General features: G+C 45.0%; 1 protein-coding gene and 1 long non-coding RNA gene across 6 annotated transcripts in view; one reads left to right on the top strand and one right to left on the bottom strand.

The window, feature by feature from the left end:
* The window catches only part of ATP8A2 (ATPase phospholipid transporting 8A2), a 309,878-nt gene that overhangs the window by 8,128 nt on the left and 283,713 nt on the right, over nucleotides 1–18,037 (top strand). The window contains exons 1-2 of one of the 5 annotated variants that reach the window (XM_068671930.1): nucleotides 10,002–10,106; nucleotides 16,184–16,337. The exons of 1 other annotated variant lie outside the window; for it this stretch is intronic. In XM_068671930.1, the coding sequence (XP_068528031.1) occupies nucleotides 16,298–16,337 (40 nt within the window). In that variant the 5' untranslated portion in view covers nucleotides 10,002–10,106; nucleotides 16,184–16,297. Of the gene's footprint in view, nucleotides 1–10,001; nucleotides 10,187–16,183; nucleotides 16,338–18,037 lie in introns of those variants that run through there. 3 more of the 5 variants (XM_068671941.1, XM_068671938.1, XM_068671958.1) reach the window with 3 other exon arrangements.
* Nucleotides 636–1,634, bottom strand: LOC137850088 (uncharacterized). The gene is made up of 2 exons (XR_011092251.1): nucleotides 1,502–1,634; nucleotides 636–1,247 (listed from the first exon to the last, which is right to left on the bottom strand). It is a non-coding gene; the product is annotated as an uncharacterized lncRNA (long non-coding RNA).

Below are 18,037 nucleotides of genomic sequence, written 5' to 3'. Positions count from 1 at the left end.
AATTCTGCAGTCCTGACCACTGGGCAGGATGAGCTGTGATGTCTGCTGACACCTGAGTTTCAGATTCATTTCTCACTCAAAGATGACCAATAATTGCTTTGGAAAATAGTAAATAGTGCATAAAGGCAATAGTTTAGAATAATAATTGGAGTGTGTCAAATTGTTGGCCTTCCTGTTGATTACCTAAAACACATGGAGTATGTTTTTGTGTTGTTGATTTTTTTTTTTTTAACCCAAACCCCAAAGAGACAATTAAACAAGCCAGGAATAAATCTGCTGCAATAATAGGTCTGATATGATTTTGTTGAGACAGTGCAGATTAGCATTAGTGTAAAAACAGGATGGGATTTAAATAATTTCCTACTCCTTTTGGTACTTTGGCTCATTAGTCAGGTTTCCAGGCTCTGTGCGCTGGGTGCTTCTGCTGGGATTGCTGCTGTTCAAAGAGCCTTGAAACTGCTCTGTCAGGGTGTCAGCGGAATCTCCTATGTACAGAGATGCCTGGAAAACAGAAGCAAGACTTAACCTTACACCTTTTTTTTCCTGTCCCCGTAGCAGATAGTGCACAGGGTTTAGAGGAACAGGTAGAAGGATCCCCATGGCGTCCTGATAGTCTTCATATCTCCTTTAGAGTCTGTTAATTACTCCCATTTCCACATTGAAAATGTTGTTGAGCACTGTCTGGCATTCTATATTCTTAAAAATCTTCATCTCCTTGCAGATCTCTAAAGATAACCTGTTATTAAATGCCTTTTTTTTAAATTTATTTTTGATTGTAATGTCCTTTTTCAGGCACCAGACTCTTTGCATGCAGCCGTCCTGCTGAATTTCTGCCTCGTCCTGTTATGAGTTACAAATCCAATCAGTGCCTGGGTTATGCCCACGGAGGAGGTGAGGGGGTTTGGTTCATGTCCCTGTGGCCCAGTTCACATCCAGAGAGGGCAGATGGTACACACAGAGCGTGTGCTGCCACTAATTAAGGAGCAGGCTTCTGCAAACAGCCATCCTTATTGCAAGCAGAATTAAGGAAGTGCACAAACTGCCATTCAGTAATAAAATATGATAAATAATAAATAATAAAATAATATAAAATAGCTATACAGCGTTTGTATGGTGCTGTGGGGATAAAAGGCGGTATAGGAAAAGGTTTCTTGAGACAGATGAGCTCTCAGGTATCAGTATTTTTCATAGCTGCTCTTTGGCTTTGGTGGTATCAGAGATCATGAAACCACATCCAAGTGGATGTTCTGGAAAAGACAACCAGAGCACGACCTTTTGCTTAATCCTTTACATCTTCTAAAGGCTTATTTTTACAAGGGCATTTTATAAGCTGCATTTCTGTAGTCTTTTCGTTCAGTTTCATATTGTTAAAATTGCTTCTTAACAACAATCCCACTCCTCCATAAACAATTCTAGTAAGGAAATTGCTATGTCAGTTTCTACAGATGAAAATTTGAGACAAGTGATTAACAACTTAGAGAAGGGGGGAGGGAAATCCTACATTAAGAAGATTGGCAGTCCTTCCGTCACTGTGCTGTGACTGAGGCTGGAGCCAAAAATAGAGCTGGATTAACAGAAGAAAAGCAAGTCACTAAAACTAAGGTCAAAGCAAAAAAATACTGAAGTGCCTCAAGATTGCCTCATATGCCAAAAGCTAGGAAGAGCTATTTAAGGAGCTTTCCTAATATATACACCTGTGAAAATCAGTTCACAATGCGAGAACAGTGAAAGAAGACTTAAATAATAAAAAGCCAATTAAGAGATCAAGGACCAAACTGTAAAATATGAGAGAAAATTATAATTGCCTTTTGTGGTTGCTCACATAGACATTAATATGGATATTATTACAAGTAAATTAAAAAATAAGCTGTAAAGCATGCCAGAATAACATCAGTGCTTACAAAAGTAAGGGAATGGTAAAAATAAGTTATCTGAAAACTCTCATTCTGGCAGGGTGACACAGGAACCCCCAAAGCTAAATCAGTTCTGCCTGAAAGCAAAAAGCTAGCATAACGAGATGGAAGCTCTGCCTGCTGCTAATTATTACTGCTCTGTGTGTAGTAATGAGCCCCAGCACCCTAATTTGTAGGCTGAGAGAAGCTACTGCACACAGATGAGATTTTAAAAGAGGAAAAAGGAAGCAGAAAGTCACATCTGTAGAGGCTTTTGTGTGGTAGGCTGTGACATTTAGGAGGCTTGCTCTTTTTTAGCTTTGATATTCAGGCAGGTGAATTTGGGGGGAGGAGGAAACTAAAGCTATAAGAAATTCTTGTTATAATATTCACAGCTTTCAGTTTTAGATGGGGTAGAAATTGATAGTTTGTCAGTTTTATTTTCCTTGTCAATGTAGAAAAGATGAAAGTATGTTTTCATGGCAGGAATGTGATAGGACTTAAAAATATCAGAGTTACAGCTGTGTGGTAGGAGCCAACTTCAAGACAAAAATTGTGCTTCATGTGCTACAGAGACCCCTTCTTGCTTGTTAAGGGTAGATACATAGGTACAGATATATGTATCTATATACTGGGGGGACAGGAATGACTATTCGCCTTTCAAAGGATGTTTTTTCATTTCCCCCATGGCAGAGGGAGAAACTTCAGAAACCTCTGTCTGATCCAGGAGCAGATACAGCTCAGCACTGTCTGAAGGCTGCTTGAAACTGCCCGAAGGAGTTTAGGACCTCTTTTGGACTCTATCTTGAACCCATTTACTGTACTTAACAGAAGAGCAGGGTGGCTGAAGTCTAGCTGATCAGATTGTTTTAGGAATGACACTGCGGTGCTCTCTGCATACAAATGACTGTGCTGTCATTGGAAATGCAGTCAGGTAGGTGGTGGTACACAGCTTTAAGCACTGGGTTGTTTGTTTGGGTTTTCTTCCCTTTCCTCCCCAGGGCTACTCGGCCATGAAAAACTCCAAGTGAGCACATGAGTCAGAAGCATAAGAAGCATAATTTCCTCTAAATCCACAGTGCAGTAGCAGATAATTAAATATTGAGGAGGCCTGTGATTCTCATCTCTGCTCGCTCCGTAGCAGTTTGAATAAAACAGCGCGTGCCCATCGCAGCCAGGGACTGGCATGTCTGAAGGCTGAGAGGTGATGCAGTACAAATGTACGTAATCCTCAGCAGTGATGGAATAGGGCAAGCTGAGCCCAGATCTGATGGAAAACAAACATGAAATGCTTTGGCAGTGACGGGTGCTGTGTGGTCATACCCCAGCTGGTGCAGTCAGCATCACTGCTGAAATCACATTCACCTTCTCCAGGCTGCAGCAGCTGAGGATGCACGTTACAGGTTTCCTAGAACAGCCTGTAGGGTATCTTTTAAAACTCATCCCATACAGATGCTACAGGCAAGAGAGCTGTTTGGGGTGGAGGGAGCAACACCAGCATGAGAAATCTAGGCTGGGCTTTGGGGGAAAACTTCTCTAGCTCTACTTACAATGCAGGACTCCAGCATGAGAGCAGCAGGGGGATAGCAGTACTTAGTACTGCAGTATTACAGCAACCGATAACTGTATTTTTCACATAGCATGCATCAAAGGGATGGATCCACATGAGTTTCTAGCTCAATAAGCTTGCTTTCATCCCTGATCCGATCTCCTGACCATGGCTGTAGAGCAGAGATAAGACTGGCTGATAACAGCAACCTCCCCTTATCTGCCAGTAGGGCTCTTTCCTGCAGCAGGGGGCAGGCAGAGGCGTGTGCTGGTAGCTTTTCTCTTGTCCTTGGTTAAACATACAACTGCTGTTAGATTTTTCCTGTTTTGGAAGTCTGCCTTCTACATCCATTAAGCTTAAAAATAAACTTCTCCTACTCAAGGTTATTACTAAGCTAACGTTCACAAGTCTGTCTTGAGGTTTGTGCAGATGTATGTCTTCCTTAAGCTGTCTCTAACTCCATTAGCTGTCTTCTGGTTTTGTTAGCCCTTAGTGATGCAGATAAGTTGTGAGCAACACAGGATGTTCGGCACTGGGTTCCTCATCTGGTGCGTAAGGCTGAGAGCACAGGAACTACTCTTCCAAGCCCCAAATATCCTGCAGCATTTGTATATCCTGCAGCATTTTTTTCTTGGGAGGTGGTTTCAATCAGGTCTCCAAATCCTCTGGAGAGTGCCAGATAGTGAAGAGGGCTGTTAATTTTCACATCAGCATAGATAACTTCTGTTTCATGGTCCCGTAGAGGGCAGATAATGCATGTTAGTGGCAAAAAAAACAAATCTCTGAGAAACGTGCTACCTCCCTGCATGCCCTCATCGTTTTGTGATGGTGATATAGAACAGCAGTGACTTGGCAGCATACCTGTTGCTCCTAGAGCTCTGAAAGAGAGCCTGAAATTATTCAGCTTCTGTCTATAGTCACCCCCACGTTGTCCACTCTGCATTGATGTTATTATTCCTTGTTTTTTCCTGCTGGAGCAGAGCAGTGGGGCTGCTCCTAGCTCTGGGGTGCCATTGCAGAGCTCTGCACACACGCTGAATGACCCCTCCACCTCGTTAGGATTGCTTGGCAGTCCTTGGTCAGAAGGTGGATGGCTAAAACGGTGTCTGATGAACAGGACAGCATTAATCCTGTCCTTGCATCACTCCAGACTTCACCACAATTGGTAGGTATCACATTAGCAAAAGGTGCTTAGGAGTTAAATATTTTTAAGAACACGATAGCCAGATTTCTTTATTACCTTCTACATTAGGCATTTACAAAGATGCTGTTTTCTGCAAGGCTGCTGCATAAGGCAGCTGAAAGTAGATTGCAATTAGTGGCAATGAATTAGTTGCCAATTTCCTCCCCTGAATGTTTCCATTAGAAGTCCCACTAACAGTGGTAGTGAACCTTTAATGAATACAGTAAGCCGCATAACCCACACAAGCCTGCCTGTCTTAAGAGGTGGTAATGGTACCGCGCAGTCGGGTTTTCCATCTGATTTACAAAGAATTTTATCGGTATCTTGGTTTGCTTTTTCTTCTAAAGATGTTCCTTCAATGAGGAGAATAGGGAATGAGGTTGTTGTCCCCTTTTCTTTTGTATCCACGTGGTTCTGTGTTAAGCACACTTGAAGGAAGGCTAAAGTGACGCAGTAGTAAGGGAATTTACTTTTATGGTGTGTTGTTTTCAGTGCAACACTCAGTCCTTAGAACTTAGCACAATGTTGGAGTACCCTCTTGGGCAAGAGGAGAGCCTTGCAAAGGCGTTCTAGTGGCTTGTGCAAGCAGTGAAGCATCTCCACATTGCAGGCAGGATCTGCTCCATGGTCATCCGGATGCATGTCTAAGTATCTAAGATGATTAAGCTGTATAAGACAGTACTGAATAGCAGGCCCTTCATCAAACAGAGGCAGGATCAGGTAATGTTAAACCTTGTTTCTGCAATAGCTGAGCCAAAATGAACTCTGGAGGCTCCTGATCTTTACTTTCTGCATGCGATCCTTCCCTGTTACAGACTCATAGCATCACAGAATGGTTTGGGTTGGAAGGGACCTTAAAGCCCACCCAGTTCCACCCCCCTGCCATGGGCAGGGACACCTCCCACCACACCAGGTTGCCCAAAGCCCCATCCAGCCTGGCCTTGAGCACCTCCAGGGATGGGGCATCCACAGCTTCTCTGGGCAGCCTGTGCCAGGGCCTCACCACCCTCTGAGGGAAGAATTTCTTCCTTCTACCTGATCTAAGCCTCCCCTCTTTTAGTTTCAAGCCTCCTTGCTCTATCACTCCACTCCCTGACCAAGAGTCCCTCCCCAGCTTTCCTGTAGCCCGCTTTAGGCACTGGCAGGCTGCCGTAAGATCTCCCTGGAGCCTTCTCTTCTCCAGGTTGAACAACCCCAGCTCCCTCAGCCTGTCCTCATAGAAAAGGTGCTCCAGCCCCCTGATCATCCTCGTTGCCCTCCTCTGGATTTACTCTAACATGTTCTTGCCCTTCTTGTGCTGGGGGCCCCAGATCTGAACGCAGGGCTCCAGGAGGGGTCTCACAAGAGCAGAGCCGAGGGGCACAATGCCCTCCCTCACCCCGCTGGCCATGCTGCTGTTGATGCAGCCCAAGGTACAGTTGGCTTTCTGGGCTGCAAGTGCACATTGCTGGCTCATGTTGAGCTTTTCATCTACGAACACCCCCAGGTCCTTCTCCTCAGGGCTGCTCTCCATCCCTTCTGGGCTTTCTTCAGCAGTTCTGGATCTCCCCTCTGGTAGCTGACACCAGCTTTCCCCAAGACCTGCTGTCAGACTGTTCATCTGCAGATGCCAGACAGCATCTACCCTCGCCTTTCAGGCTTCCTGCTTGCATGTTCCTCAGCTTCTTCAAAGCCATCCTTTTTGCTGTGTGGAGTTGCTGTGACTCTGCCAGCCCCCAGACCTTTCCTGAAGGGCCTCAGCCCTGCCCCAAACCCGTCCTGAGAAACCTGCCGGGCTGAGGCCGTGCATGGCCTTGTGCTTAACCTCCAGCCCGCCATCTTCGGGCCTGTAGCTTCCATTTGGGTGTTGGCTGAGGGCTCTAGGTTAGGCCCTGTGCTCTTCTTAGGCATGAGCTGACAAGGGATGTAGCTGCCTTCAGGGTTAGGGCAGTGGCTGTGAGTTTTATAAGCCATTTCTGTACAGCATCTCATCAGGCAGATGGCTTCTCTGGCCTGTTAGAGGGCTTCAGGGCAGGTGTGGGCCAAGTGCTACTGCCCCAGGGCATGAGGAATGCTTTTCTTCCCTCTGTCCCATTGACTCTGAGCAGATTTTGTTGAAGTCCTTTCCCCTGCACGGCAATCCTCAGTTCTCGCTTCTGGAAATAGTGAACTGAATTGACTCTGTAGTGGTGTTGACGTGAGGTAATGTAATGTGTAAATAAATGCAAGAAGCTGTAATGACTTCAAGCTACTTAAACTGGAATGACTTTAACAAGGTAAATACTTCTGCCTGGTTTTATTCCATAGGTTATTAAGAACAGAAGGATGGAGTAAACAAGTGTTCTTTTATTGATGGTGCTTCATTATTTGCAGGTACTTCATCTTCTTTATCTGCATCAATATTTCAGCTTTCTAAAGTGGAAAGCTTATTTAATATGGAAGCAATGCTTTTGGGACAAAAGCATCGACAAGTGAATCACAAGGTATATATATATTATATATATATATATAATAAGTCATGCTTCCTCAGCTTATGTTTTGGAGGTTCCCAGGATGGTAGTAGAGCACGAGGTAGATGTCAGGGTAATGGTTCGCTGTAACTGCTCACTAATATTTTTAAATAATAGATGTACCTAGGCATCACTCCTCTTTACTTAAAGGCTTGGTTTCTGTGAGTGGTGTTATGTTAACTTAGTCCATGTTAATGTAAGTGAAGGTGAGAGCTGTGTGTGGATCTGGAGGCAATTCCAGTTGGCTGACACTGAGTCAAATGTTGGTTGTCCACCTAGTGAAATCTAAATTTGTTCATGCTGCAAGCTTTTTTTTCATGGAGTGATTGTCAATGTGTATTTGAAGAGCTGTATTCTGGTAGTCCTGGGTGTCTTTATGCTTCCATAAATGCAATGATCACAGATGAAATCAACCGATTAAGCTGTACTTCTGGTATACACAGCAGGGTGGTCTTGCAGTACAAGCACAGAAGTGGCTTTGAAGTTGCAACTAGCTCATGTATTTCATCATACGATATGTTGGCACTATGGGGGTGGACATACTAGCAGTGAGCATAGATGTGGTCCTGCTTCTCCTCAGTTTCAAGACTGGAAGGCTGCTGGAGAGCTTGCAGGGCAGAGCTTCACCACGTAAGAGCAGTTAATGTCTGTCCCTGCCTTCTCTGGCCATTAGTGTAGGAATGTGGGTGAGTGTTATCCTCTCTCAGGTTAAAGATAAAACTGGTTTGTTGCTTTGCTGTTGCTTGTTGAATTGTTCTTTGTGGAGCTGAAAGCACTTTGTAAACAGCAAGGGCATTTTTTTTCCACACACAGGTAGTATCAACATAAGCTGGTAAGAAATGGAGCTTTATGGGGACTTTCTCTTCCTTTACAAGCTGGGTGATTTTTATTTATTTATTTATTTTTTAAAAGAAGTTTTCTAAGATGTTACCTGCCCTTAAATATGCATAGACGGGACTGTGTTTCCTGTGTGATGGGAAGGCCCAGGCGCTGGCCTTGACCAAGTCCAAACTCATTCCCAGTTTTTGTGGATACGGGGCTGATACGGGGAGGATGGATGTGCCAAGCCTTATCACGTAGTTCTCCATTGCCACTGTGGCAGTTTATCTTTGCAGAAGACCCACAGGCTTTTTGCTTTCTTACAGGCAGGACTCCAACAGCATCAGGTTTCTTTTCCCGGGCTGTGCGTGCTACGTGGCTAGATGAATGAAGTGAGCATTGGTGTCTGCAACAAAAGGAGATCAAAGGAAAGACAGCTTGCCCTGAAGTCATAGCTATTGCGTGAAGCTCTGAAAGCCAGATCTGCTTTATCACATCTGTAGCTTCTGGTTATCAGGTTTGACTGCTTTGTTTAGAGAGCAGAGGGCCGGAGGGAGAGCTTCCTGCAGAAAGAAGTGGAGGTGAGATGAGGGAAGAGGATGGTATGACTCCAGCAGGAGGTGTGAATGGTGAGAGGTGAGGCAATTTTTGTCTCCTTCAGCTGAAACCTGGCAGTTCTGGGTGCAGTCTGAATCCTCACTTGCACTGGGACGAGGGTGATGTGTAAAAGCAAGGAGGTTTAAACGTGGCTTGCAAAGTATAGCTGATGTTGCCCAGTATAGAGAAGCCTGTGGTACAGGAACAGGGTTTCCATCATGCTTATTTTTCTCAAACTCTGTTCTCAAAAGTTATAATGCAGTGTTTTGTGATAACCTGGAATACAAAATTAGTTTGCAAGCGTCTTTCCCCTGTTGAATGCAGCTGAAATGGCTGCAGGGGAACAGAAAAGCTGACTTTGAGTCAGGCCTGCTATAAGCCCGATTCTCAAAAGATGCTGAGCAGATGGGAGCAGGTACCTTAATCTCTAGGAGAAGGATGGCTCACAAAACAGGGGGCAGCTCAACCTGGCTGTCTGTTCAGGCTCCTGTTTTACGTTGGGAAACCAATTCCTATTTCACTTCTTTACCTCCCACCTTTTGAAAAGAAAGCAATGTGCCAAGTAATTCTTACAGATTAAAGGTTTTGTGGAGACGGGGAATATAAAAACCTCCTTTAGAAGGTTGCTAGATTTTAATAAATATCATGTTTAGAGATTTTATTTTATAGCATCAGCTGAGTCCTCTGTAAATGTTGTGGCAATATGCGCTCCGGTGCACAATTAGTACATATAAATAAAAAAATTATTCATTTTTTCCATTTCCAAAAAAATAATAATCCATAAACAGATGAATTGACCGATTCATCATGGGAGACATTAATCTTACTCAAACACCAGCAGAGCGCAGAACAAGAGACTGGAAATTGATTTTTTTTTTTCTCATATTTATCCTGCGTGTGTTTGCATGCATGTGCTTGCTGTTCCCTGACTTGAGGCATGCTGTCAGTAACCTGGGGGTTGTTTGATTAAAAATTATCTGTAAATTGAAAGTTCTCGTATGAAATGACTCGAGGTTATGCTACGCTCTCCCTGTGTGCTGAGCTGCTCGGTGAATTAATTCCTCTTCCAGTCCGTGGTATGGACCACAAAGCTCTGATTATACAAGCTGGGGAAATAAGCTTTTAAAAGAAAACCTCCACGTAGTGTTTTGTTAATAACAAGTGCCTGCTGGAGGACTCCTCTTCCTGAAGCTGGGTCCAAGCACTAGGTCCAAGTGCTGCCTGGTGGCTCCCTGAGTAGCTGCTTTGTACAATATTGGAGGGAGAAATACCAGAGGGAGACTAAGAGCAGGATTCTCAATTTGAAGGCCCAGCTAAGAGCAAACAACCAGAAATTGGTGATGCCTGACTGTTTGGCTGGGGATAGGTATTCAGGTGCAAGTAGCGGAAGCTGTTAATCCCCTGGAGCCCTGGTTTTGGCTGGGATAGAGTTAATTTTCTTCCTAGTAGCTGCTGTGGAGCCGTGTTTTGGGTTTAGGCTGAGTAATGCTGATAACACCCTGGTGTTTTAGTTCCTGCAGGGCAGTGTGTGCGCAGAGCCAAGGCCCTGCAGCTCCTGGTGCTGCCCTGCCAGCGAGGTACCTGGGGGTGCTCAGGGAGCTGGGAGGGGACAGCCAGGAGCTGGCCGAGGGGACATCTCACACCGTGTGGCTTCATGGTCAGCAATAAAACTGGGGGGGAGGCTGGATGCGGGCTGCTGTTGTTTGGGACGGGCTGGGCATCGGTCGGCTGGTGGTGAGCAACTATGAAGTGCATCTCCTGCTTTTATTCTTCCCTTGCATCTTTTTTTCCTTATGAATCTGTCCTTATCTCAACCCACAAGTGCCCATGCTTTTACCTTTCTGATTCTGTCCCCAGCCCGATTGGGAGGGGGTGGGTGAGAGGCTGTGGTGGGGAGCTGCCGGCTGGGTTAAGCCACAGCCCTGCTCGTGGTCACTTGAAATGCATCTGAAAAGTTGGTCCTGTGATTGGGAAAGCTGAACTTGAACCTCTGGGGTTTGATCTACTAGTAAACTTAAATCACTGTAATATTTTGTGTGACAAACATTGACTGTGAGCAGCAGGAGAAGGGTTAAATAATGTAATTAGGTGGTCCCCCCACCCATTTTCTCTGTTCTGAGACAGCTGCTGGGGCTCTCTGACCCCCTGGAAGGAACGAGCAGGTAAGCTAATTCTGGATGGGGCTGTGACATGTAATAGGTGGAGAACTTCCCAGTGCATCCCAGCACAACCCCTGCGGGTTTCAGCTGTACCGAATCTATCCTGAAATTACTCCTACACAGGCTTTCTAACGGTATGTGAACCAAATGCCAGTGATATTTCTGTTGTAAGGTACTTGGGATCCAAATGACTTCATAACAAAGACAATTAGTTAAACAGAGCTGTAAAGAATAATTCCCGAGTCTTAACTCTTGCAGCAGACAGCGATTATTCCTACAGTAATTGCTAACTGGTATGATTTGTGGCCAGTACTCAGGGAGTCACCGGAGCAGGATAAATGCACTTAAGCCGGTTGTGGCATTCCTTCTGGCTCGTGGTCCTTCTCATTGGCTTGCCAGAAACTTGGCTTTTTTCCTTCCTTTTCCACAGTGAAGTGCCAGGAGTGAAGAGGGAGTGAAGTGCTCACTTTATGACTTTCTGTTCACTTGGTGGAACCAGCTGTGCTGCTGGCGGGTTTCCAGGGCTGTGCTGTGTTTTGTGCTGCCCCTTGTGCTGCCTGGACAAGGCGAAGATGCACAGCTCACCAGCAGTTTGTGGAGATGGATTTAAGAGGTTCCTCCACGTGGAATGAAGGTTTGGAGGGCTCAGCATGCAGTGCAGTGGTTGTGAGTTTCAGGACAAGGGCATGGGAGTAGTAGATCTGAGCTTGAATTATGTTCAGCAGCTTAAACTCCGTGGAGTCCTTGTAAGAAAACTACAAATAAGAGAAAACAGTTGACATACTCATTAACTTACCCATCATATATTTAACTTCACAACATTTAAAATAAGGACAGCAGTGAAGCTTTGGGTATCACTCCAGCTAGTGAGGTTCTTTTTTGTTTAGGGACTGAGCAGCCAGCAGAGCTAGGTGAGCTGCAGCCTCTGCAGGTTTTGGTGTTTAGGGGACAGTGGCAGCAGCGCTGCTGGTAGGTGCAGTAACCTCTGCTCCAGCACATTTGGCACCTCTCAGAGAAACTCGGGCTGCCTTAAGGAGCACAGCATGGGAAATGGAGAGTGGGAGGGGAAGAGGCCGGCATTCTGCCGGGGTAAGAATCACCCATTAGAAGTTTCCCTAAGGATATCAGGATGCGTACCAAAAAAAGACTAGCCTCTGCCCTGCAGCTGTGTTTCAGTAAGGCCCCAGTAAGCTCTTACGGTCGCAAATGGCACAACTGTTTTTAATACAGCCTCTCACAGTGAACCAGCTGCTGTCTGCTAGATGCTTCTCTTAAGAGCCCTAAGGCAGGGAGGCACAAGAGCAGTGGGAATTGCAGCAGAGCTGTGCCCGGTTCCCAGCAGAATTTCCCAGTAACTTTCCATTTTATATGGCCTCGCTTGAGTTCATACCCAGTGTGCTTTATCCGAGCGTATACAATATTCCTGAGGAGAGCTAAGTGCTGCTCCCAACTCTGACATTTCAACGACTGTAGTCATTGCAGTGATAGCTCTGTATGCAGGGATGTTGTGCATTTTCCCAGGAACACGTTGAACTAAAACTTTTGGTCTTTCAGATGGTGTGGGCAGCCCAGCTGAGGATCATGTGTAGACTCGTGTTTGTGGAGTGCCACAGCCGTGCTGGTCAGGAGGTTAAAGCTTTCTTGCCCTGAAGAAATATTAGGATGCTTTACATCTTAAGACAAGGTCAAAGCACTCCCAAACATAAAACATGGCTCATAAATTACCCCATGAAATCCTGTAAGGGATGTGATTGGTTTTGCAGGGAACCAGGGCCAGGGGAGGACTAAAACTTGCTCGAATTCTTGGGGCTGGGTTTCTGGGAAACCGAAGAGCTCAGAAATTATTTAAGTACTGTTATCTACAGGGTTCCTTCAGTACCTAAACATTTAATGGTATTTGACTCAAAGACTAGCTGAATTTTGTAAATGGCATGTCTGATGTATTGATCTCAGAGATAGGGATACTGGAAAGGGCCTGGGCCCTGTTAGCTGAGGGAGATCTCTTGTGCTGCCAAAGGGCTGTGCAGCTCTCACTGACCTCAACCCTTTGTGCCAAATGCCCTGGCTGCAAAAAAGGAGATGTCTTTTGGGGGCCAGGCAGACTCAGACTGAATTAAATCTCTGATGTAGGTGGTTAGAGGTTTTCTTGTGGTGTGCTTCTGCTGGTGACTGTCTGAAATAGCTGCGGTTGCCTCCTGCTTCGTTAGTAAATCCAGCTGTGCAGTCCTGGCTTATTCTAGCATGTTGTTCTGATTGTATGGGTAATCACAAGGTCGCTCTAGGAGCTGATAGCAGTGTAATTCTGCAGCTGATCTGGTATTTAGTTACTCACTGGGGTTGTTAATAAGTTTGTTCGAGTGAGGAATTACCTTTCTGTTCTGTTTGCAAGCGTGTTTTTTTATCAAGTCCTTATAGTTCTTTAATGTCCCCAATAAATGGGATGCTGAGTGAATACTAAGTTGGTAAAAGGTTGGTGTGGCTGCATACACCAACTTAAGCTTATTTTCAAGTCTGCTATTTTACCAGAGACTCAGAAGGACTTCTACTTCACTGAATTATCACTAACCTTCATGCAATGACATCTGTTACGTCAGGACCGAACTTTGTTTTCAGAGTTAAACCAAATTCCAGCTGCTTCAGCTTCATGATACTTCAGCCCAGCTGCATGTTGGAGCTCTAGCACGATTTCCAGGTAGCACAGGGGGAAACGAACCTGCGCTGCAAAACAATTGAGCTGAGATAGCAGAGAACCCTGAAAACATGACCCTCTTAATATGAAGGGTCAAAAACGAGAAGATAAGGTGTATGTTTTTTTTTTACAGAGAAAAAAACAAGTCCCCAAGCCATCATTTTAAAATGTAATGATGTTTTACAAACAAAGCATCATTAAACTTTTTTTAACTGACTCACTCTTTCAGTTCCTGGAGCTGACAGCGCTGCCTGGCTGATACTCAGCATTATCCATGGAAGGATTTCCCGTAATAAAAAGCAGTATTGATACAAGGCAGTGCACTGCTGGTGGTAAACGTGCCAACAGTACTAGCCTAAAAGACTGCTGCCTTTTCTCGAGTGTACCATGCAGATGGTTTATTTGTCCCCTACTTGTTCTGAGTAATGCTGAGTGGGTGGGTGTGAGCCACCAAAGGATGTCTTAGGGGTTTAGCAACAGATAAATTCAGAGGGAATTTAAGCTGGAGCACTTTGCCTGATTAGGAATACTGGGCACTTTAGGTGGAGGAACACAAATTTTATTTTCTACTTTTATTCTAGAATGATTTTGGAGTAGTTGCAAGAGTCCCAGAGGCTAATGGCAAGTATAGGCTGAGGTACCCTTTTCTTACTGATGTTCTTTGAAATAAAATGTACCAAGTCCATGCCCATCTTCAGAACCACAAAATCAATCAGTATAGAAAATGATAGCATGGGTAGGTCAGTCTCTGTCCCATCAAATACAGATACTTCTCAGTCTATTATATCAAAGAAAAACTGTTATCTTGTGAGATTTGAAGTTATAGTACCAGTGCAGCACAAGTATTTAGGTAAGGCTTTTTGTCTTTGAAAAGAAATAACATGACAAAGGTGAGTGATCTAACTATATCCTCATATAATCCTGTATTTTGATCATGTGTTCTTTACAGCAGTTTTTTCTGCCCCAAATACACACATCAGGCTTACAGGTACACATACACCAGGCAAGAGCTCCATCTATGTAAGCAGCAGCTACTAAGTTGAGAAAAATCTGAAGGAAGGTTTATTAGAGAGCACAATGAGGTACAATTTCTGCTGCTTTTCGTTTAAAAAAATAGTAACAATTTGGCTAACTTCACCCAGAACGATTTTAGGCAGGTGTTACAGAGGCCACCTCAGCTGTAGCTGAGCCTTTGAGATCAGGTGCTGGAATCTGGGCTGGCTGTGACAGCTCTGAGGCTGTAGGGAGCAAGTCAAAGCCAGGGCAGGACTCAGTCGGCATCCTGCTGGGACGGATCTGGGCCAGGCCAAGCTGGTGTGATTAGCTTTCCTACCTCTGTGTGTGCTAATGCTGCCGTCTGCTTTCAGATCTTGCTGGCCTGGAGAAGGTGAGATAAGCAGGTTTGGTTTGAGATAAATCATTCTTGTGCCCTGTAATAGGGAATCACTAATCCGGGCTAGCCTGGGTACAGCTGCACACAAAGTACAGACAGATCCAATACTTCTTGCTCCCGGATTCATCTGTGTAGGGAATGGATAGTGTTCCCAAACACTGTTCTCAGATGTTTTCCTCATGCATTATGCAGCACTTCCCTAATGAAAGCTAGATAAGAGCAACTAAAATTTTGAGTATCTTCCTCTCCTGAGGAAAAAAAAAAAAACAACAAACACTTACTTGTAGCTAGCAGTATCTGCCATGATTTCCTGTCATTGTCTTGCTCATGAATATTTGATGCCCTTTACTTGATGATCTCTTACCAGCCTTCGCTGTGCCACTTGCCAGGTGATGCTCAGGCCTCCTGCTCTGCCCGGCTCCCAGCCCAGGGTGAGGGATGTGGCAAGGTTTTGGTACCGGGGGGCTGCAGGGGTGGCCTCCGTGAGCAGAGCCATGAGTGATGTTGGTTGGGCCTCTGGGAGAGCAGATAGAAGAAAGGGGGGAAAAAAAAACACACTGCACAACTTCAGATGGGAGAGAGGGGTGAGAGCTGAGAGAGCAGCAGCCCTGCAGACCCCAGGTGAGTGCAGCAGGAGGGCAGGAGGTGCTCCAGGCAGGCAGCAGCAGTTCCCCTGCGGCCCGTGGAGAGGCCCCTGGTGGAGCAGGCTGTCCCCCTGCAGCCCATGGGTCCCACATGGAGCAGATCTCCACGCTGCAGCCCCCCCATGGGTGGAGGAGCCCCCAGTGGAGCAGGTGGCCTGCAGGGGGGCAGTGGTGGGAGAAGGACCCTGTAAAGCTGCTATAGGGGCCATGTAAATCCCTGTGACTCTAAAGACAGGCTCATACTAATAGGCTTACTACAGGTGAAAAAGAAGTGAAAACTACTTTCTGTCTTTAAAGGCAAAGGATTTTTAATAGCTGAAGTGAAAGCTGAATAGTTTTTTGACCTTTTTGTTTGATATCCAAAATACTTGTTCAGAAGCAAGGAGAAGTTTAAAAAAAGAAAACGTTTTTTCTACCTGCAGAGATGAATTGATCTCATAACCTCTGACACTACAGATAGCAGCTTCAAAGGGAACAGAAGTGGAGTTCTGTTGTGTCCTTCTGTTAGGGTTTCACTTTGTGGAATCTGTGCTTTGAAAGTTGGTCTGGAAGGGTCAGAGTCCAGGAGGGGGTGGATGGTTGTTTCAAGTGCAAGAATACAGGATAATGTTGAGTTCTCCCTTTTCTTTTATTCTGAAATATATTAGAGTGCTCCAAGGAGAGCCCCAGGGGTCTCTGTGCACAGGCAATCCACAGTCACGTAATCCACACTGTCCTACTGTGAGTCGAATGCAGAGCAATTTGAAAGTGCAAAACATATATTTCACAGATTGCCAGGAGGATCACTTTAATCAGCTTTGAGACCTGCTAATGCTGTAGAGATCTTTGAAGGACTGCTGCTGTTTTCATCTTCACGCAGCTGGTGCAAGACGGCGCGAACACCATGTCTCGGTGCCATCGCTGGAAGAGATGCGTCTCCATAGGTAACTGTACGACGGGCAGCTGCTCTGGTGCTTTATTCCGAGCTGTGGGTGGACAGAATGAACAGCAGCAGCTTTGGGAATGCTTTAGAGCAAAAGGTCAGCGTGTATTCGGTAAACCTTTCTAATCTGGCCTTGGCTGGAAGCCAATGTCACAGGCCTCAGAGCTTTTAGTAGGGAAGCATCAGATACGGAGAGCTTTACAGCATCAGCATACAGAGAGGAAAACATTTCTGTCTTGTTTAAATTGTTCTCTTAGAAATCAAGATCAGCTGTGCTTGCAGCTGATATGTTTAAAGCTGTTAGTAAATTGTTATAGGAACAGATGCATTATGGAAATGAAACAAAAAAAGCACTCGTGTGCCAGGACGCTAACAGAATTATGATGTGCTGAAGATATTTTTAGCTTCAACCCATATTAATACAGGGAAACGTGCCGTAAAGGTGGGAGGAGAGCAGACTTAACTGTAAGGATTAGTGGTGACTTGTGCTAGGGAGATTTCTGATACCCATTTTTGAAATATTTATGTAATAACTCGTAGTAGATCCATCATGTTTGATACTTGTGTGCATGGCCCACGAACAGAATTACCAGTTACAGTTATCTCAGGTGGCATTTCAGCACTTCTGTCAGATATGGGGTCTTACTTGGTTTGTGGGATTATACGGAGGAGATGCTTATTCTTTTTCCGAGTATCAGAATCCAGTTTAGTTGTAACTTCTGCCACCTCATGTTCACTTCTTAAATTGCTTTAGTAAACAAATTTCTGATAAAATTCCAGGAACTGCAAATAATGATGCTGGAAGAAGGGAGCGGAATTGCCATTGTGCGTTTTCAAGTGCCGTGGTTTCGGTGTTACAGTTAAGATTGTTGCTTTGTATAGGAGGATTTCTTTGAGCTGAAAATTTCAAAACGAGCTTTGTAAAACTGGCTTCATCTGAGAGGCTGGAAGTCTGTGCAGAATGGATGGACGTGATATGTGTTTTCATGTGTATGGATAGTGGAATCTGCCTTTGGCCTGTTGCCTTCTAGGTAAAAGGTTTCTAAGTTATGTTAAATAAAAGAGCTCTAAACCCAGTGTTCTCCAAACCCTCTCAAGGATTTGTACTCAGTGCATTCTAATGTGTGCAACCGTGTTTGGAGTTTCACTAACAGTTAGCAGGCAATGCTGATTCAGGGTTATTAGAACAAGAGAAAAGAGCAGAGCGGTGTTGGATGAGGTGCGATGCCATCAGCAGGTGAGCAGAAACAGATCTCCACAGTCTCAAAACTGGGTAATCCCCAAGCAAGAAACACCAGTGCTTGGTATTCTGAGTTCCCATGGGATGTTGGATAAGTTGAAAATGGAAAGCAACAAAGCATGCTAACGCGTTGCTACTAGGACACGTGTCTTTTAGAATCAGTTTCTCCATCATCTCCTTCAAACCCACCTCACTGGTACTTCTTACGGGGCTTGTTTCAGGGATGTGCTGTAAGTTTGAAGGTCTTGATGATGAACTTCTGGCAGCACACCTTTAACTCAGCCTTAGTGCCTCTATACTGTTTGCGAAGTTGTTGCAAACCTGGAGCGTGTGGATCTTGGATTCAACCCTGAAAGCTGCCTACAAGTTGGAGAAAAGCCTATTATTAGAACCAGCTACTAGAAAACCGATTGCAATTGAAGATGTTTTTGGCTTTGGATCTGAGGAGTTTCAGGGCCAGC

This window comes from Anas acuta, chromosome 1 (assembly GCF_963932015.1).
Source record: "Anas acuta chromosome 1, bAnaAcu1.1, whole genome shotgun sequence".
Taxonomy (NCBI): Eukaryota; Metazoa; Chordata; class Aves; order Anseriformes; family Anatidae; genus Anas; species Anas acuta.
The sequence above is the reverse complement of the archived record's forward strand: the minus strand, read 5'-3'. Positions and strand labels throughout refer to the sequence as shown.